Source organism: Panthera leo, chromosome A1 (genome assembly GCF_018350215.1).
Source record: "Panthera leo isolate Ple1 chromosome A1, P.leo_Ple1_pat1.1, whole genome shotgun sequence".
In the NCBI taxonomy this organism is placed as follows: Eukaryota; Metazoa; Chordata; class Mammalia; order Carnivora; family Felidae; genus Panthera; species Panthera leo.
Window position 1 is genome coordinate 88,214,034 of NC_056679.1, and position 18,001 is coordinate 88,232,034.

The following is an 18,001-nucleotide window of genomic DNA, read 5'->3' on the forward strand; positions in this document are numbered from 1 at the left end:
GCTGTGACCAGCGTCCACATAATGACATCCACTGTACTCTGCCTTTCGTGCCTGTGACTGTAGGCTGAACTTAGGCTCTGGGTATGTGCGCCAGGCTGTGTTCTTTGTTGTCACCATCTGTGTGTTCGGCTGTGCCCCCCATCCAGCCCCGCCCTTCCCACTACCCAACACTGAAAGGCACCCAACTGGCCTGGGCCTTGCTTCTTCCAGCCAGACTGGAGCTGAGTCAGGTGTCCCAGTAGGGCCATGGCAGACATACACATAAACGTGCACACTCACACGCGTGTGCGCACACATACATGTACACACACCACACCCGGGCACACTCACACACATGCGCACGCCAGGGTAGACATACATGTGTGCACCCACAACCTACGTGTGTGCATGCCCCACATGCACACACAACACGCAGTTGTAAACAAAAGTTAGTTTTATTTTGTTTCCTTTGCTTTGGCGGCTGTGTCTGAATTAGGGAGGGGGACGGAAGGCAGAGAAGGGGTAGATAGGAGCCAGGATCCCCATCCCCCAGAATGGCCCAAACCGGAGTCCCAGCACTCCCTGGCAACAGGCTAGAGGCCTCTTTGCAGAACCACAGTCTGTCCCAGGGGGAGGGGCCGAACCACAGAGGTACAGAAGCTCCAGAGAGTGCAATCCCTTCCATCCACCCCAGGGCCTCAGCACAGGAGGGAACTGGGGGGGGGGGGGGGGGGGGGCTGCCCCCTCCCACAGGATGATGCGGCACTCCCCTTCTGTCCCTCCCTTCCCGTCCAGACCTCGGTTTCCCCTTCTGTACCAGAAAGACCTAGGAGTGCTCTCAGCTCTGTAGGAAACAGGAAGTGGATTGGGGATGGAGGTGGGGGGTTTGGGAGGGAACCCCATTTGCTGCTGCAGGCTGTATGGACGAACGCCGGGCCCGCCATGACACACATGGGCTGATCAGGGGAGCAGGGTGGGGGAGGAGAGGGCCAAGACCCCTCCCCCCCCCAACGCACACAGGTGAGGCTCAGACTGCCCCCACCCCTGCAGCCACAGTCCCATAAACCCTTCCGGGTTTAGGGATCAGAGCTGGGGACCATTCGCAGGTCCCTCCTCCTCCTTCTCCCCTGGACAGAGGGGAGACCTCAGGCAGGGAGGGGCAGTGACGCTGAGCGGGTGATGCCTTCAACCTGGCGCCCCTCCCGGGTGGCCCGGAGCAGGCGGAGGAGAAAGAGAGGGCAGGTGGTGCTCCTCGCCCTGCGCCCTGGCCTTCCCCCAGAGCCCCAGCCCCCCGCCCCAGCCGTGGCCTGCAGGGGATTGGGCCACTTCAGGGGCGGGCCGTCAGATCCACACCGTGGTCTTCCCCTCCCTGCTGCTGGCACTGCCCTTCTCTGAGCCCGCCCTGGGCTTGGCGCCCGGCCTGCCCTGGCCCGTGCCCCCCGACGTGGCGCTGCCCGACCCGGAGGCGGGGGCGCCGGACCGCTGGGGCCCCCGGGCGGCCGCGGGGAGGCCGGGGCACGGCGGGCTCTCGCGGTCCTCCAACGCGTGCCCGTCCCGCAGCGCCTGCAGCGCCAGGCTCGCCAGGTCCCGGTCGTGGGAGCGCGCGCGCTCGGCCGCGCGCACCACCAGGCTGTAGTCGGGCGGGCAAGCCAGGCCGGTGGGCGCGGCGGGCAGCACGCAGGGCGGCGGGCGCGGCGCTGGGCCGGGGGCGCCGGGCGGGGGCCGGCGGCCGCGCACCGCGTCCTGCGCACTGCCCAGGCCGAGGTGCGCCATCTCGCACAGGTTGAGCAGCAGGCAGAGGCAGCTGACCACGTACATGACCAGCAGAAAGATGGTCTTCTCGGTGGGCCGCGACACGAAGCAGTCCACCACGTGCGGGCAGGGCTGGCGGCTGCACGGGAAGAAAGGCCGCACCTCGAAGCCGTACAACAGGTACTGGCCCACCAGGAAGGCCACCTCGAAGGCAGCCCGCGCCACCAGCTGGGCCACGTACACGCGCATCAGGCCCTCGCGCTGGATGCGCCGCCGCCCGTCGTGCTGCCGGGCGGGACCCGGGGCCCCCGCCGCCTTGGCGTCTCCGCCTGCGCCCTTGGCCGCGCCCGCGTCCTCGGCCTCGGCCTCCTCGCCCAGGCCTTCGGGCGCCCCCGACTCCTCGTCCTCCTCGCCCAGGCCCCCCAGCATGGGCTCCTCCTCGCCCAGGCCGGCGGAGTCGGGCCAGCCGGGGTGGGGCGGCAGGGGCAGCGGCAGGGGCGCGCGGGTCGGACGGCGGCGGGGCGCGCGGCGGCGTTCCTCCTCGGAGGCGCGGGCCAGGCGGTGCACGGCGTACCCCAGGTACATGACGGAGGGCGTGGAGATGACGACGATCTGGAAGACCCAGAAGCGCACGTGGGACAGGGGCGCGAACGCGTCGTAGCACACGTTGTCGCAGCCCGGCTGGCGCGTGTTGCACGTGAACTTGGTCTGCTCGTCCGAGTAGATGGACTCGCCGCCCACAGCCGTGAGCACGATGCGGAAGACCACCAGCACCGTGAGCCACACTTTGCCCACGAACGTGGAGTGGTTGTGGATCTCCTCCAGCAGTCGCGTCAGGAAACTCCAGCTCATGTTGGTCATAGGGGCGGGGGGTGGGACCTGCGGAGCGGGAGCAGAGCTCAACCTCAGGGGGAGACGGACCGTCGGCCAGGAGGGGCGCACGCGGAGGGGGGGGCGTCGCGGGAGGATAGGGAGGGGGCGGACCTCGGGCGCCCGGAGCTGGGACTCTGCCTAGCCCTTCCAGGAGCGCCGTGCCCACCCCCCCCCCCCCCCCCCCCCCCAGTCCTGGCCGCATCCTGGGAATGGATACTGGGAAAAGCCAGGGCCTCCGTGAGCAGAACTGGGCACCAGCCAGCCTGCAGCAGCACCAGCGCCCAAGAAAGCCCAGAGCCTTATAAGCCGCGCCCCTCCCCCGGCTCTGGGGACCCCACCCACCCCAGGCCCTGAGAGCCACAGGGTCATGGGGCCAAAAGGGAAACCAAGGCCAGCCCCACTCAGGGTCAGCTCAGATCCATGGCCCTGACCGCACCCAGGCAGCGCGCAGGTCATTGGAGAGGGTCTCATGGAGTCCTGTTCCCAGCATCCCGGAGGCCTCCAGGATCTGGGCTCCTCAACTCCCTCCCCCCCTCCCCCCACTGACCCTCATCCCCCCAGACCCACCCCCTGGAGCCCCATGGCCGCCCAGAACCATCTGTCCCCAGTCTCCCCCAGCAGTGCACCCCTCCCCCTTCCCTCCTCCACACCCTGCTTCCTCCGTCTGTACAGGGGACCCCCATACACTTCATGCCCCCCCAAGGGAACTGCTGGCCCCAGGCTGCTGCCCAGCCCTCTGGGCTGTTTTTCTCTCTAGTCCCGACACCACCCTGCCCTCTGCTGTCTCCTGGCCCAGACATCCCCTCCGGGAAGACAAGTGAGGCCAGGCATGTGTCCAGGACAGACCGGTCCGTGAGGCACACAGACACCAGGGCATCTGTGACACTTGGAGACAGCCGCGGGGCCACTCACCACGTCCCAGACCAGTGCCCCCTTGCAGATCAGCTGATCCCTGGGTGGGCCCGTGCCGGGGAAGAGAAGGCCACTGCGTTCACCTCCCTGCGCCTCCAGGAAGGGGGGAGGGGCTACAGCCTCCCACCGCCCACCCTACCTCCTTCACTACCAAGGCCAGTACCTGCTGCTGAGTAGTTTGGGGACAGGAGACCCCGGGGTGCCTAATGCTTCTGGTCTCCTCCCTCTGGAATGGGCACGGGAGGCAGCGTGGGCAGGTGTGGGATGGCGCAGCAGAGGCGGGCGGGCAGGGGCTCCGGGAAGCTCCACTTTATGCAGCTGGGGCCTCTCCCCGTGGGTGGGGGCAGGAAGAGGGGGCAGCCTGGGTTCCTGGGGAAGTGACCCTCTTTCCTCACATCTGTGCGCAGCGCCCTCAGAGCCACACAGGCACATGCGCTTCTCAAATGCACAGCCACACATGCACTCGGACACACATGTGCATACAGCAGGGCACATGGACCCACAGACACACGTGCACGCTCGTGTGTGCACATACTTATAAGCAAATGCACAGAGGTTTGGGGCACCTGGGTGGCTGAGTCAGTAGAGCATCTCTTGATTTCCGCTCAGGTCATGATCTCACAGTTAGTGAGTTTGAGCCCTGTTCTGCCATGACAGCATGGAGCCTGCTTTGAATGCTCTCTCCTCTCTCTCTCTCTCTCTCTCTCTCTCTCTCTCTCTCTCCCTTCTGTCTCCCTCTCTCTCTGCTCCCCCCCTTCTCTCTCAAAAGAAATAAACTTAAAACCCAAATGTACAGAGGTTCACTCAGATATTTGTACAAGCACTAGGCGTGCACATTCACATCTGCACACAATTATAAACAAACACACTGGTGCACATGCACACACACTCTCGGGTACACAGACATGCACACCCAGCCCTCCGAGGCTGCCTTCTCCAACCCGCATCTAAGGCAGTGACTCTTCCCCCCCCCCCACCCCCCCACCCCCGTTCGTTCTAACCTCAACTCTTCCAGTATATGTCCCTGCCCCGGACCACATCACCGGAGGCCGACACCCACAGCCCCACTCCACAAGAACCCAGGAAAGGGGTGGCAGAGGGGCCTCCACCTCTTCTCTTCCTGCCAGGAGGGTGCCCCAGAAGTGGAAAGAGGAAGAGCCCTTGGTGTGTGGTATTTAACAACCAGCTCTAGGCGTGTGGGGGAGCCTCACTGTAGGGTGTGCCAATTCCCGGGTGTATGTGTGCCCACCACGCCCATGACCGAGCAGAGGGGCCTGCATGGGGGACTCTTGGACTAGCTCTAACTCTGCACTGGGGCAGACCCTGCGGGAGGTGTGAGGAACGGCGCAATGCCCTGGGGGGCAAGCCCACAGGGTCAGAGCCCCAGAGATGAGATTTGCCCTGGAGAGAGGGCACATCAGAGCAAGCCCTCCAGACCCTCAGCTCAGGAGAGAATCGGGCCAGCAGGAGCTGGAGGGAGCAAGGCTCCTCTCCTCCATCCCCTGCGCACTGGGGGAGGCAGGCTGCTTTTGGGAGGGGGGCAGAGACTCACAGGCGGCACCCATCAGATTTAGGGTTCTCACTGCTTGGGGGTTGTAGACTGGCGGAGGGGGGTTGCTGGAATGTCCCATGTGGTCGTGGGTTAGCATGGGAGACCTGGTTGTGAACCCGTGTTAGCTGAACATGACACAGATGGCTCCCTAGAGAATGTCACCGGCACGAGTGTGGACAGGGTTTGTACACACACGTATTCCCTTGCCTATCAACTGACAGGGTGGAGATGCGCAAACATCCATAGCAGCAAACACACGCACCACGGTCCCACTCTCCGTAAAAGACGCTGTGCTCCTGGAGAAGCGACCAGTGCCAGGTTGGGAACAAGAAAGGTGCCAGGGCACGTGCTTGGGCGGGAGAGCAAAGAGCCGATGAGTTGGGGTGCGCACGCCCACGCACGCACTGACTCGCAAAGCACGCACACACGCGCGCGCCCCATGCCCACAAGCGCGAGCCCACGCAATGACACGCGCCCACTGACGCACAAAGTATGCATGTGACCACGCCCACGCACCGATGCCCACAAACATGTACGTGCGCACGCCCACGCGCGCACTGATGCGCAAAGCACGCACACGCGTGCGCCCCGGTGCCCACAAGCGGGAGCCCACGCACCGACACGCGCACACCGACGCACAAAGCACGCACGTGAGCACGCCTGCACGCACACTCATGCCCACAAGCACGCACATGCTCACGTACGCGCCCACACATGAGTTCACAGCCACGCACACACACGCGCACACGTACAGTGAGGGAGCCGGAAGCACGTCGCAGGAGCGCCGTGTGTCGGAAGCTGCACCTATCTGGGTGATAGCGGAATAAGGCAGTATTACAGATTGGACTCTAGCGTCTAAACCAGACTATAAAATAAGTGTGAGTCCGTACTGATATAAACGACTAAACGAATTAAAGTGGAAGAGAAGGGAGTTCTACACAGTTTATACAACCCATGCCACACGGCTCCCCATTCCTCGGCAGGGCCCTTCCAAAGAGCCGGCACCGCAAGAAGGGACGGACAGTGGACGCTGGCCCAAGTCCCCACCCTAGTGAGAGGCCGGTTTGTAGCACACGTGTAGACGCCCTGGTGTTCCGCAGAAAGCACCCAGGTAATGGAGAGACAACAGGAAACAGTTGTAGAGGCGGCTACAGATACCTGACATCAACACAGTCAGGGGTGTGATCACAAGGGAACTGAGGGCTGGACCCGGCAGCGTGGACAAGGAGACCTGATGGCCACGAGCCACTGAGACCCTGGGGGCACGCTCAGGAGACAAATACCACCCGAGACCTTAAGGAGACCCTAAGAGATGACTAAATGTCACATGAGACCCTGCAGAAAAGTACATGCCAGGAGGGACCATGGGGTGACCCTCAGGAGACAACCACGTGCCTGAGACCCTCAGGAGATGACCAGATATCAACCACGTGCCTGAGACCCTGGGGTGGACCTTTGGTAGATGATCACATGCCTGACACTCTGGGGGGGGGGGCGTGGAGCTCAGGAGACGATCACATACCTCCCGAGACCCTGGGTGGGGGGACCCTCGGGAGATGACCACATGCCTGAGACCCTGGGAGAGGGCCCTTGGGAGGTAACCAGATGCCTCCTGAGACCCTGCGGGGACGCTTGGGAGTCGACCAAATACCTCCCGAGACCCGGGATGGGGACCCTTGGGAGACGACCAGATACCTCCTGAGACCCTGCGAGGACCTTTGGGAGACGACCAGATGCCTCCTAAGACCCTGGGGGGACCTTTGGGAGACTCAGGATGCCTCCTGAGACCCTGCGGGGACGCTTGGGAGATGACCACATACCTCCTGAGACCCTGGGGGGACCCTTGGGAGATGACCAGATGCTTCCTGAGACCCTGCGGGGATGCTTGGGAGATGACCACATACCTCCCGAAACCCTGGGGGGACCGTTGAGAAACAATCACATGTACCTGGGGGGCTGGAGGAGCTGGAGGGCAAATGCTCTGGTGCCCCTGGTGGACTCCAGGGCAGAAGAAGGACACAGAGAAAGAACGTGGACTTATGTTCATGACAGGGTAGTGACAGTGGTAGTGACACCGGTGCACCGATGAGAGGCTGTAAAATAACCACACTGCAGTACCTTCCTGCCCCATCAGTGGGAGCCCCTTTTCCCGGTGTGCCCCCCACCCCACCTCTGGCAGGTATGTCTCTGAAGGCTGCAGGCAGGGAACAGACACCTTGGCTTATGGCTTCCTAGGGCTGCAGGCCCAGGGAGGACCCTGATCCTAAGGAGGGGTGACCACCTGGGGGGTGTAGGGGTGCTGGTTTGCAGGGGCCTTTGCTCAGATTAGATGCCTCAGAGCAGGTGTGGGTGGGATCGCACTCAGCGGGATCCATCAGCAAGTGTTCAGGCTGGGTGTCAGGATCTGGGAGGGGACAGCAGTGGGGCTGGGGGAAGGGAGGACTTCCGAAGGAGGCTGGTGGGCTCTGCACTTCAAGCTCCTGTCACCCCTGGGTCTGGACAAAGGTCCTGGGAGTGGAGGGGGTGTGCAAGGGGCTGAGGGCCAGGGCCTGCCCAGCCATTTCCTTCCCATCCCTGACCCAGCTTCCTCCCAGGAGCCCCTCTCAGGGCAGGCGGGGCTTCCTCCCACTGAGGTGGGGCTGCCAGCCCCCCCGCCCCCCCAGCTGGAATGCTCAGCTGAGAATCACTGAATATGCAGTGGGACCCTTCCCTGGGGACCTTGGAGCTCCAGAGCCTAGCCCCTTCCTAAGCACCCCCAGCCCTGGGTGGCCCTTTGTTCATGTGACCACCTGCACGGCCCTGAATGCGTTAGCTCAGAGCCCAGGGCCTCACCCAGCCGTGGGACTCACCCAAGGTCTCCCCCTGTCTGCTCTGTGGTTGTTCCACAGGGTTCTGTCCTGCATGTCCCTCCCTGGGCCCCTGGACCACTGTCCTTGATGCCCCAGTCAGGTTCCACCTGGACCACCTGGCCCAGAGGAAACTGCATACCCCTAGGCTGCCCAGTCCCCAAAACCTGGGACCCTCTGCCACATTCATCTGCCCCCTGCAGCTCCCAAGGGTACCACAGCCTCCCCGTCAGTGTGGACACTGGTCAGCCCCCAGGCTCCTCTCTGTCTCCCCTCACCAGGCCCTCCCCCAGGCTCCCCACCTCTGTCTCCCCTCCCCAGCCCCTCACCCAGGTGCCTCCTGTCTCCCTTCCTTGCCATCCCCTAGGTTCCCCTCTCCCTCCCCTCTCCAGCCCCCAGAGGTGCTACCTTCATGCCCCCTCCTGTTCCTCACTCCACCTATAGGTTCCACCCCCACAGCCCACCCTTGGGGTCACAGGCCCACAGGACTGGGTCCCAGGGAGCCCTGTGCACTCAGAATGAAGCCCCCACCCTCACAGGGTCCTAGGGCCTTCCCGATGCCCTCCTATCCAACTCAGCGCTAGTCCACATGCAGATGTCCACACGTGTTCACAGGTGCATACACAAGCGTTAGCACACTCACCCACCTCACCCTCTGCTCACACACACAAGCCCCTCCTCCAGACCCACCACATGGGTGCTCAGCAGAGGCAGGATGCACTGGGGGAGCTTGGCCAGGCTGACGACAGCCCTCCTCTGCGGCCACAGTGCCTCCCCTCCCCCCCCCCCCCCCCCCCCCCCCCCCCCCCCCCCCCCCCCCCCCCCCGCCACACTCCCCGCTCAGGACCCAGGGCCCCTCTGATTAGCTTCCCCTGCAACCCAGGAAGGGAGGGGTCCTCGCCCCACAGTCATGGTGATTCTGGGGCCACCACTGCAGAGAGGCCCGGAGAGAGCCCTGGGCGTGGGGAGCCGGCCAGGACCACAAGGGCACCCCGCTCTGGGACCCTCCAGACCTTCCCAGGCACCACCGACAAGGGCAGGAGGCCGCGCTCCCTCTACAGCCAGGTGGGTACCTCCACTTCCCTTCCCCCCTCTCCCCAGCTCCTGCCACCCTTCCCGGGTCCTGGACACCCCTTGCAGCCCCTCCTGTACAGACCCCATGCCCCACACCGTTGCTGCACCCACCTGCCCTCTCCGGATAAGCTTGCCACAGGCCTGGGCCACTCCTGGCCTGACATCCTGCCCAGGCCACCCGCCCTCTCCCCCATTCTCCCCTGGGCCGCCCAGACGACTCACTCACGACATCTGTGGCACACTGGGGGCCGCTCCTGGAGAACAGGGGTCTGGTCTGCCCTCGGTGACCCCTGAGGCCCCCGACGCCTAGTAGGCACCCGTGAGGACTTGTGGGAAAGAGGCCCCAGGCCAGGTCAGGAACCGTGTGCTGGGTGGACAGGTATACCCACCCGGGTGTGCCTGCCTCCCCAGCCTCCCTGAGCAGACTGAGGCCCAAGGCCCAGCCTCTGGACACACTGCAGCTGCCTGGCTGGCGTGGGCCAGTGGGACCAGCGCCCTGAGGAGCCCCAGCTGCTGGGGAATGTCCGAAGAGCACCCCTTCCCTTCCTGCTCAGCAGCTGGCCTGCACAGCCCCCGGGGCTTCAGGTTCCCCCACCACAACGGAGGGCGGGCCCTGTCGGGAGAAGCGAGCCTGGGCCCACAGACAGGGTGCCTGACGCTTTGCACCAGAGGGCCACCCACACCTGGGCCCCTGGGCAGTGCCCTACCTTTTCCAGGCCAGGAAATGTGAGTCCCTGAGCTCTTCCACCTGCCAGCCGGCCGGACACTGGCCCTCCCAGGGCATGTGCCTGGACGAGTCGTGGGCCCGACCCAGGGCCACCTCTCACCACCAAGCACAATGCGGGGGGAGGGCCTTCAAGGGCTCCATTGTTCCCCCCAAGGCCTGGGGTCTGAATCCCCGATTGTCCCTGGGGCTGGACAGGGCCCAGAGAGGGAAGGGGCCTCCCCTACTTGCCCCCCCTTCCTCTGCACATCAGCCTGGCCCCGCCTCACCTGCCTTCAGGCCTGGGGTGGGGATGTCCAGTAGCCCTCAGATTCAGGCCAGGCCCCCACCTGCCCTTCTCTCTGCACCTGGGCTTTGGGACAGAGTCCAGCCTCCCTGTCCACTCCCTGCCACCTCAAGTCTGTGTCCATTGTCTGGGTCCCACCACAGAAGCGTGGCATAGGCACGGACAAGGGCTAGGGGACAGCAGCTCTCCTGCCAGCACAGCAAAGCCACAGCAGCCCTGACTCGAGAAGGGTGGCTTCTACAGGTGTCTTGTGAGACTCCGGGAATCTGGGAACCCCAACAGGAGCCCCCAGGGGTCCTCCCTGTGCTGGCCTTTCTGGGCCCAGCGGACCACGCACGAGGTGGAGGGGAGCCCAGCAGACCACGCACGAGGTGGAGGGGAGCCCTAGGCCCAAACAGGCCCCCAGGATGCAGGGTTCTAGCTCCCTCCTACATCAGATCCTGGGCCACCACTGCAGCCCAGCTCAGGGACCAGGACAGGAGGGGCTCAGGCAGGAAGAGCCCCAGGTCCTACTGCCCACAGCCTCAGGGTACCTCCACCAGGCAATGCTCTCCAGCAGCCTCATCTACTCCATGAGGGCCCCACCCAGCGCCCAAGACTGACCTCCCTGACCCAGGGAGGCAGTGCACAGGGAAGCTGGGGGTGGGCTGCCCAGAGCAGCAGACGCCAGAAAGAACTGAACTGCTAGCCTCCCACACTGAGGGGGCGGCCAGGAGTCGGGGTCTGTGATGGACAGCATGGCCCGGTCCCCAACACCCTGGCTTGAAGATGGCAACCCACAGGCTCAGGGACACGGTTACACAGCAGTTTTTATTAGGACATGGGCCTGGCCCCCATAGGAGGGGGAAAGGGGAGGCCAGGGTCCCCCAGACACAGCAGTCTGAGGGGAGGAGGTGCTGGCTGATGTGAGCGGAGTCCCCAACGGGGAGGACACAACTGGCAGTCCCTCTCAAGAGTGGCTGGTCCTTTGGGCCTTCTTGATTTCCTGCCACAGGGAGAGAAGGGTATCAGGAGGGCCCAGGGGATAGGCCACATCGTCTGTCCCAGCCCCTCTCCCTGCGTGCACTACAGAGAAGTCCTGACCCTGCAGAGCCCACCTCGGACAGTGCCTCCTCCAGGGCCTGATAGGCCTTGTCCAGGTTGTCATTGATGATGATCAGGTCGAACAGGCCCTGCTCCTTGCCTGGGGAGGGGGGAAGAGGGAGGGCAGGGTCATCTCTGGTGACCAGGGACCCTGGGGGTCTCCCTGGTGGGTGAGGAGCCTGGGGGGACGGCAGGTGGCCAGTGCCCACACTCACAGCTCTCCATGTCAACACGAGCAGCAGCCAGCCGCTTGGCCAGGCTCTCCTCAGTCTCTGTGTTCCGCTGCCGCAGCCGCTGCTCCTGAGGCACAGGGGAGGGTCAGGGTGTCTGGGCGGCCCCGCCCCCAGCCCCGCCCCCCCCACCCCAGCCCAGGCCCACCCCCCACCAGGACGTCCAGCGAGGGCGGCTGCACAAAGATGTAGATGGGCCGCAGATCGGTCTTCTTGATGTTACGCACGCCTTGCAGGTCCACGTCCAGCACGCAGATGCGGTTCATGGCCTGCACAGCCCGCACCGCTGCTTTGCTGGAGGACAGAGTGGGGAGGACAGAGGGGCGGCAAACGCTCAGTGGGGCTTCTGGGGCTCAGCAGCCCCTCACGGCCTCAAGGAGCCTCAGCAGGGCATGGGCCTGGCCGGACATGAGTGCAGAAACCTACCAGGACCCCTGCACCTCCTCCACCTTTCTGGAAGTACACGTGTGCTGGGCCCTCTGCTGGGCTGAGGGTGGCTGTGGGAAGCGGCAGGAGGGCTCACTGCACAGCCCCAGGGCACCAGGTACCCACCCAACACAGCCCCACTGTCCTGTCCAGCTGTACCTAGAGCCTAGGATGGAGCAAAATGGGTCTCATAGGGTCTCTGGCTCACCCTTGCCAGCGGCTCACGAACAGGATGTGCACACAGGCTGACGTAGGCCTCTCAGCAGGGTGGGAAGAGCTGGCAGAGAAGTATTGGGGACTGGGGGGCACCCCCATGCCAGCCCACTACTGGGAGAGCAAGCTGAGTACAGCCTGTGGTCCTAGAAGACCCAGATTGCTGGAGTCCTCATTGAGCGCCAGTCCCTAGAGGGGCCCGCGGACCTCACCATGGCTTGGCCAGGTGGACAGAGGTGGCTGGGAGGAGGGGCCTGCAGAGCTCGACCCCTGGCTGGGCTGGGGACCTGACTCCCAACTGCCCAAACGACCCTCAGAGGTCCCGTCCAGCTGAAGGCAGAGCCCCTGGGAGGGTGTGGAGGTGCCAAGTGTGGCCCACCTGGTCCCGTACAGGTTCCCCGAGAACTCCGCGTGCTCAATGAAGTCACCAGCTGCAATGTCCCGCTGCATCATCTCCCTGGTCACAAAATAGTAATCTGCAAAGAGGGGCTATCTGAGCCTTGCCCATGGCCAGACCACCAGGGGCTTGGGCACCAAGTGTGGCCAGAACCAGCATCTCCGGTGCACCCGTCCGCCCCACACGGAGGGGCTGTTCTGGGCGCTGAGCAGAACACACACATGACACCGAGGAGAGCCTGGAAACCACTGGATTCCAAAGGAAGGCTAGAGGGAGCCTGGACACTGCTGGCCTCAGAAGGGGGGCCTGGACACTGCCAGCCTCGGGAAGGGGGGCCCTGGACACTGCCAACCTGAGCAGGGGGTCTGGACACTGCCGACCTGAACAGGGGGGCCTGGACACTGCCAGCCTGGGCAGGGGGGCCTGGACACTGCCAGCCTGGGCAGGGGGGCCTAGACACTGCCGGCCTGGGCAGGGGGGCCTGGACACTGCCGACCTGGACAGGGGATCCTGGACACTACCGGCCTGGACAGGGGAGGTTCAGGGGACTCCCATGATCCTACTAAGACACAGAAGATACCTGCAGTATCAGAGGGACCCTGATGGTACACAACTGTGATGTCTACATCAATCAGAGGACCATGTGCGGAGTAGCATGTGTGTCAAGACTGGTGCCTTCAGGGACCTTATACAGAGATTGGGGCCCCCACCCCATCTCTTCCTGGGTGCCAGCATGCTGCCTGCCCACCCTGTGCGGGGGTCCATCTCTCAGATGAGACAGACACCAAGGGGGGAGCTCACCTTTCCCATTCTCTTCTCCAGGCCGTGGGTCCCTCGTGGTGTCTAGGAACAAACACCTATGACCAATCTGGGAACCTGGTGCCCCTACACCCATGCATGGCCTTCTCTGCAGGGCCTGGCTCAGCCCACGAGTGGGTGTGGGGGCCCCAGGTCAGGGGGTGCGGTGTGGGGCTCTGGGTGGTGTGGGGCTCCCCAACGGGTGGGTGTGGGGGCCCCAGGTCAGGGGGTGCAGTGTGGGGCTACCCCACGGGTGGGTCAGCAGGCGGCCTGGTCCTACCCCCAGCATCCCTGAAACCCTCCTGCCCCCTGCCCCTGCAACCCAGGCCTCACGGGACACGCTGAAGCCGAAGATGCTGCCATGTGTCTGCAGGAGTCTCTTCAGCAGGGTGCTCTTCCCCGCCCCCGATGGTCCACTCAGGACGACAGGCCTTGGTCCTGACATTCCTGTGGGTGAGGGAGAGGGGATCAGCGAGGCCTGAGGGATGTACCCAGAACTGGAAGCGGGCGGGTGGCTGGTGCCCCCCCTACCCTGTGTGAAGTCAGCCGGGGACTGGGATGGAGCTGGACTTGGAACCCAGCGCCAACCTAGTTGTGCCTCACCCGGGGCTAGCTGGTGTCACACACATCAGCCACAGATGTGTGAGTTCTCTGGCCATGCAGTCCTGGACTTTGGAGCCTGGGAGGGTCCCCATCCCTGTGTCTCCAAGCACCACACCCAAGACAGCCTCGGTCAGTAAGCAGCACCTGAGCCCTGTTCTGGAAGCTTCCAGTGGGACGTGGGAACCCAAGGGACCACAGCTTCCTCACCCCTCCAATGCTTGGGCAGGTGGACCACCCCTAGCACTTGGCTCAAGACAGGGAGGGGGGGGGGAGCTCCAGATGACAGCCGCCCAGCTCTGCGCCCACCCGACCACCCCTAGCATGCCCAGCAGGACCCACCTCCTGGTGGGATGCAGACTCAGGGACCAGCCTGGGGCAGTTCCAGAAGAGCCTGCAGGGGGTGGTAATCCCTGCTCGCTCCCCACTCTCTGAGCATTAAATCCCTCCCAAGGCAGCCAGCCCCGCCCACTGAGCACAGGAAAAGGCCACTCCTCAACTCACCCACCCAGACACCTCGTGCTCAGGACACGTGAGCAGGGCCAGGTGCAGACTTGGGGGCTGGGGCACTCCTGGTGCACAGGGGCACCCAGGGGGACTTGTGCTGGGCTGGTGCAGCTCCCTCCTCTGCCAACCCCTGCAGGGCTCCATCTGGGGGCCCCCAAGGTGGCTGGCAGACTCCCCTTGGCTGCCCTGTATCCCAGCCAGGGCGGCCTGTCCGCAGGTCCCTGGGCGGGCCCCGATCTCCTAATCCTCGATGTAGGCCAACACAGTAATCTGGCTAAAGCACCGCTATTCTGAGACCACCTCACCTTATGGACAAGCCCTGAGGAGGATGGTTGGGGGGAAAGGGACCCTCTGCTGGAGACATAACAGGCAGGGACCTGGAAGAAGCCGTCAATACGCTGATGAGCATCGCCTTCAGGTGACGCCTCTTCCAGGTGTCCTTCCCAGCAAGGATCCCACTGGACCCCCAAGTGAACTCTGGTGGTCCTGCCTTCCCGCCCACAGGCCCAGGCCCACTGCAGCTGCCCTCTCCTTGGCAGGACAGCCCTGGGTGTGTCTGGGGATGGGAGTGGAGGGAGGGGTCTGTCCATCCCACACCTGGCCCTGGCCCTCCACCTAGGTCTTCCTGGGAGCCTGTGGTGTGTTGGTGCCTTGGGAACACGAGTTCCTCTGGGCAGGGCGGCGGTCAGGGAGCTGAGCAGGAGGATGTCCAGATCCTGTTCACAGCAGCACATGTATGGGGAAGCTGTGGACCCATCTCAGAGTGTTCCCTCTAGGGATTCTCCACCACGGACCTCATGGGGCAGGTGCCTCTGCCCCAGGATGCCCCCTCCCCCACACACCTGCTAGCACCCTGCAGCCCCCAGCGGTAAACTCCCCGGTGGTGCCAGCCCTGCAGCTCCGACATCCCAGGACTGCAAACGCACCAGGAGAGACACGTCTTCAGTAAGGGCCAGACCGCACACATGGAAGTGCCACACGGTCTTACTCACCACCCCACCCTCCACCCTGTCCCAGGCGTGTGTGTCCCAGAGCCCCACCCTCCAGGCCTCCTCCCCGTCGGCCTGAACTGGCCGCCATGCCATGGGCAGCAGGTGCACACTCAGGGTGGGCTGAAGGCAAGAGTGGCCTGCTTGGCTCTGAAGCAATGCCACTCCCTGTCAGCCTCCCCCGGCAGGGGCATCCTCCTGGGCCCCACCTGACCCTCAAGCCCAGGCTCCAGACCACCCTGTTGCCCTCCCTCAAGGGCTAAAACCCTGACAGTGTGGGGTGGGAACACCATCTGGCCAGCCATGGCCATGCTGCAGGGGTGGGGTCTGGCCAGCCAAGAGCACTAAGTCCTTCCCGACGTGGGGCCCACGGAACTGAGCTCCCTCACCCCAACACAGGCCACTACCTGGCCCCCATGTCCAGTGGCCATGGTGGCACAGTCCTGACAGAAGCCACCTTTGACAGGAGCACATCCAGCTGGGATGGGACTGGAGGCCCCAAGGCCCCAGCTACACTCAAGTGTGTCCTCTTGTGAAGGAGGTCGCCCAAGTGGATCTGGACCAAAAGGGCTGGTCATACCTGTCCCCAAAAAGGCTGCATGGGCAGGGCTGTGTGTGGGGTACAACCAAGCCAAGAGGCCCTGAGAAACCACATAGCTCTCAGGACCCACAAAGTGGCTGATGTCTTCTTCCCCACTTCCTGTCCCCAGTGGGGTAGGACCAGTCCCTCCTTGAGAGGAAGCTGGGCTGTCTGACACTGTGCAGGACTCTGGCACCTGGCCAGGGCCTGGGGCATAAGAACTAGAGAGCAGGAAGGAGCCCAGGCCCTCCAAGGGGAGGGACCATCCTTCTCCTAGAGACTGGGGTCTTGTCCTTGCACTCCTAATCGTTATCAGGACCCCCCCTCCCTTCCTGCTCCTCTTTCCATCGTCTGGATCTTCTTTCTTGGCAACACAACACTCAGCAAAAAGCAGAAGCCAACTGTTCACTTCTTAAAAAAAAAAAAAAAAGGAACATGGGCGTGGCCAAAAAAGAAACCTATGGAGAGTCTTAACCCTCAGAACTGCCAGAAACTGATACCTCTTAACTGCTGCCCCACTGGCTCCAGCCAAAGATGAAGCAGCCATACAATGTGTTCCCAGGACTGAAGAGAGCCCCACCTGGGCTGTGAGCGGGCCTGCTGTGTGCAGCTGACGTGGGAGGTTCCCACAAGGGGGCAGCACGGGGCACACTCAGCCGTGGGTGGTGAGATAGGAAAGCACATGCATCCCAGGCCCCTCCTGGGGATGAAGGCCAGGGTCCCCCCCACCCCCGGGGTCCCTCACGACCAGCCCATGGTCCAGGATATGTAAGACTGACAGAAGAATGTCCACAAGTCCGCGCTTGGGAGGTGTGCTGCCCAGGAGCCTTGTAGGGGACTCATACAGCTACATCTTGGCCTGTGTCCTCCCTGCCCCATGGGCCCTACCCTGTGGGCCCTACCCCACACTGGCCACTAACACCTCAGCTCCCAGCTGCCCTTCCTCCCCGTGGAACAGTGACGTGGCTTGCCTCCCTGCTCCTCCCCAAACCAGCACCCCCAATGACCTAGGCTCACTCCCTCTCCTGTTCCCAAAGTAGCGTCTAATTACACCACACGCGCAGTTTCCAGCAGCCCAGACTAAAGCGTCGGGTACTGACGGAAGCTGAGCTCCACCTAGGACGCCCATAAGCCACAAAGGTTTGCCACCAACTCCCTGCTCCGCACAGCCTCGGGGCGCTGGACCCTGGGGGCAGGCCAGGAACCCGCAGCAATCAGCAATCCCGGGGGGCGGTGGGGAGGTGCGGGAGACCTCCGAGGGGCCAGCTCCATCTGTCCAGGACCCCCCTGGGTTTGCCCTCGGAGGAGGGAGCTGAAGCACAAAGAGCCAGACTACCAGGAGTTTCCCTTCTTGAGCCCAGGGAAGACTGTGGGGGCTTTGCGTGGCGGCCACAGACGGGCCTTCAGAACCCTCTTCTCCCAGAGTCTCCGGCTGTGCTGTGCGGCCCACCTTGGGGAGGGGTGTCAGGCTGCTCCCCCTCTCTGCCCCTCCGCATGCAGCAGGGTCCACAACGGCATCCAGCGTGAGGTCCTCAGGCCGCGGGGGATTTACAAGCTGTCTGGAGCTTCACGAGCCAGGAGAATCCCCTCCTACATTTTGAGAACTAACACAGGGAACCAGCTTTTAATTCCTCTACACGAGAGCAGCAGCTACCAGAAGCACCTGCGCTGCACGGAAACGCGCGCGCGTACGCGAGAAGGGCGGCCCGTGACAGGGGCCGAGCTACATTCATGGACAAGCACACTGCCCTGCTCTGCTCGCGGGGACCGCGGCCGGCCAGCCCTGGGGCGGCCCGCAGGGGCCGCAGGGCACGACCCCGCGTGCTCAACCCCCGAGTCTCCGCGACAGAGGCGTCACCAGTGCGACGGGAGGGCTGACCGCGAACGGCCCCCGATCCAGCCCCGCGGCCTGCGCGCGCCCCGACGTTCGCCCGCCCGCTGCTCACCGTCCGAAGGGACCCGGCCCAAGGCGGCCGCCGCCAGCCCGGCCAGCGGGCGTCGCAGCATGAGAGGCCGCCTCCACCGCCCGCCTGCGGGGCTACGTCAGCGCCGCGCCGGCCCGCCTCCGTCCGCAGCGACCTACGTCACGGCGCCGAGCCGGCCCGCTGGCGCCCGCGGAGGTCGACGTCACTGAGCATCGCCGGGCCGTGTCAGTACGTAATAGTACGGCGCCGGCCTCG

General features: G+C 64.1%; 2 protein-coding genes across 3 annotated transcripts; both read right to left on the bottom strand.

Moving 5' to 3' along the window:
- Positions 1 to 1,320: 1,320 nt before the first annotated feature.
- GJC2 (gap junction protein gamma 2) lies at positions 1,321 to 2,592 on the bottom strand. The gene has a single exon (XM_042905338.1). It carries the CDS (start codon positions 2,590 to 2,592, stop codon positions 1,321 to 1,323), a length of 1,272 nt encoding a protein of 423 aa, XP_042761272.1.
- An 8,197-nt stretch (positions 2,593 to 10,789) lies between these two features.
- Positions 10,790 to 17,914, bottom strand: GUK1 (guanylate kinase 1). Of its 2 annotated transcripts, XM_042931689.1 has the most exons (9): positions 17,768 to 17,878; positions 17,272 to 17,425; positions 13,479 to 13,592; positions 13,149 to 13,190; positions 12,330 to 12,426; positions 11,467 to 11,605; positions 11,297 to 11,381; positions 11,096 to 11,181; positions 10,790 to 10,983 (listed from the first exon to the last, which is right to left on the bottom strand). In XM_042931689.1, exons 2-9 carry the CDS (start codon positions 17,315 to 17,317, stop codon positions 10,948 to 10,950), a joined length of 645 nt encoding a protein of 214 aa, XP_042787623.1. In that variant the 5' UTR covers positions 17,318 to 17,425; positions 17,768 to 17,878; the 3' UTR covers positions 10,790 to 10,947. The 2 variants fall into 2 exon arrangements, with proteins under 2 accessions (XP_042787623.1, XP_042787615.1); XM_042931681.1 differs by lacking the exon at positions 17,272 to 17,425 and having other exon boundaries at positions 17,768 to 17,914.
- Positions 17,915 to 18,001: the final 87 nt, after the last annotated feature.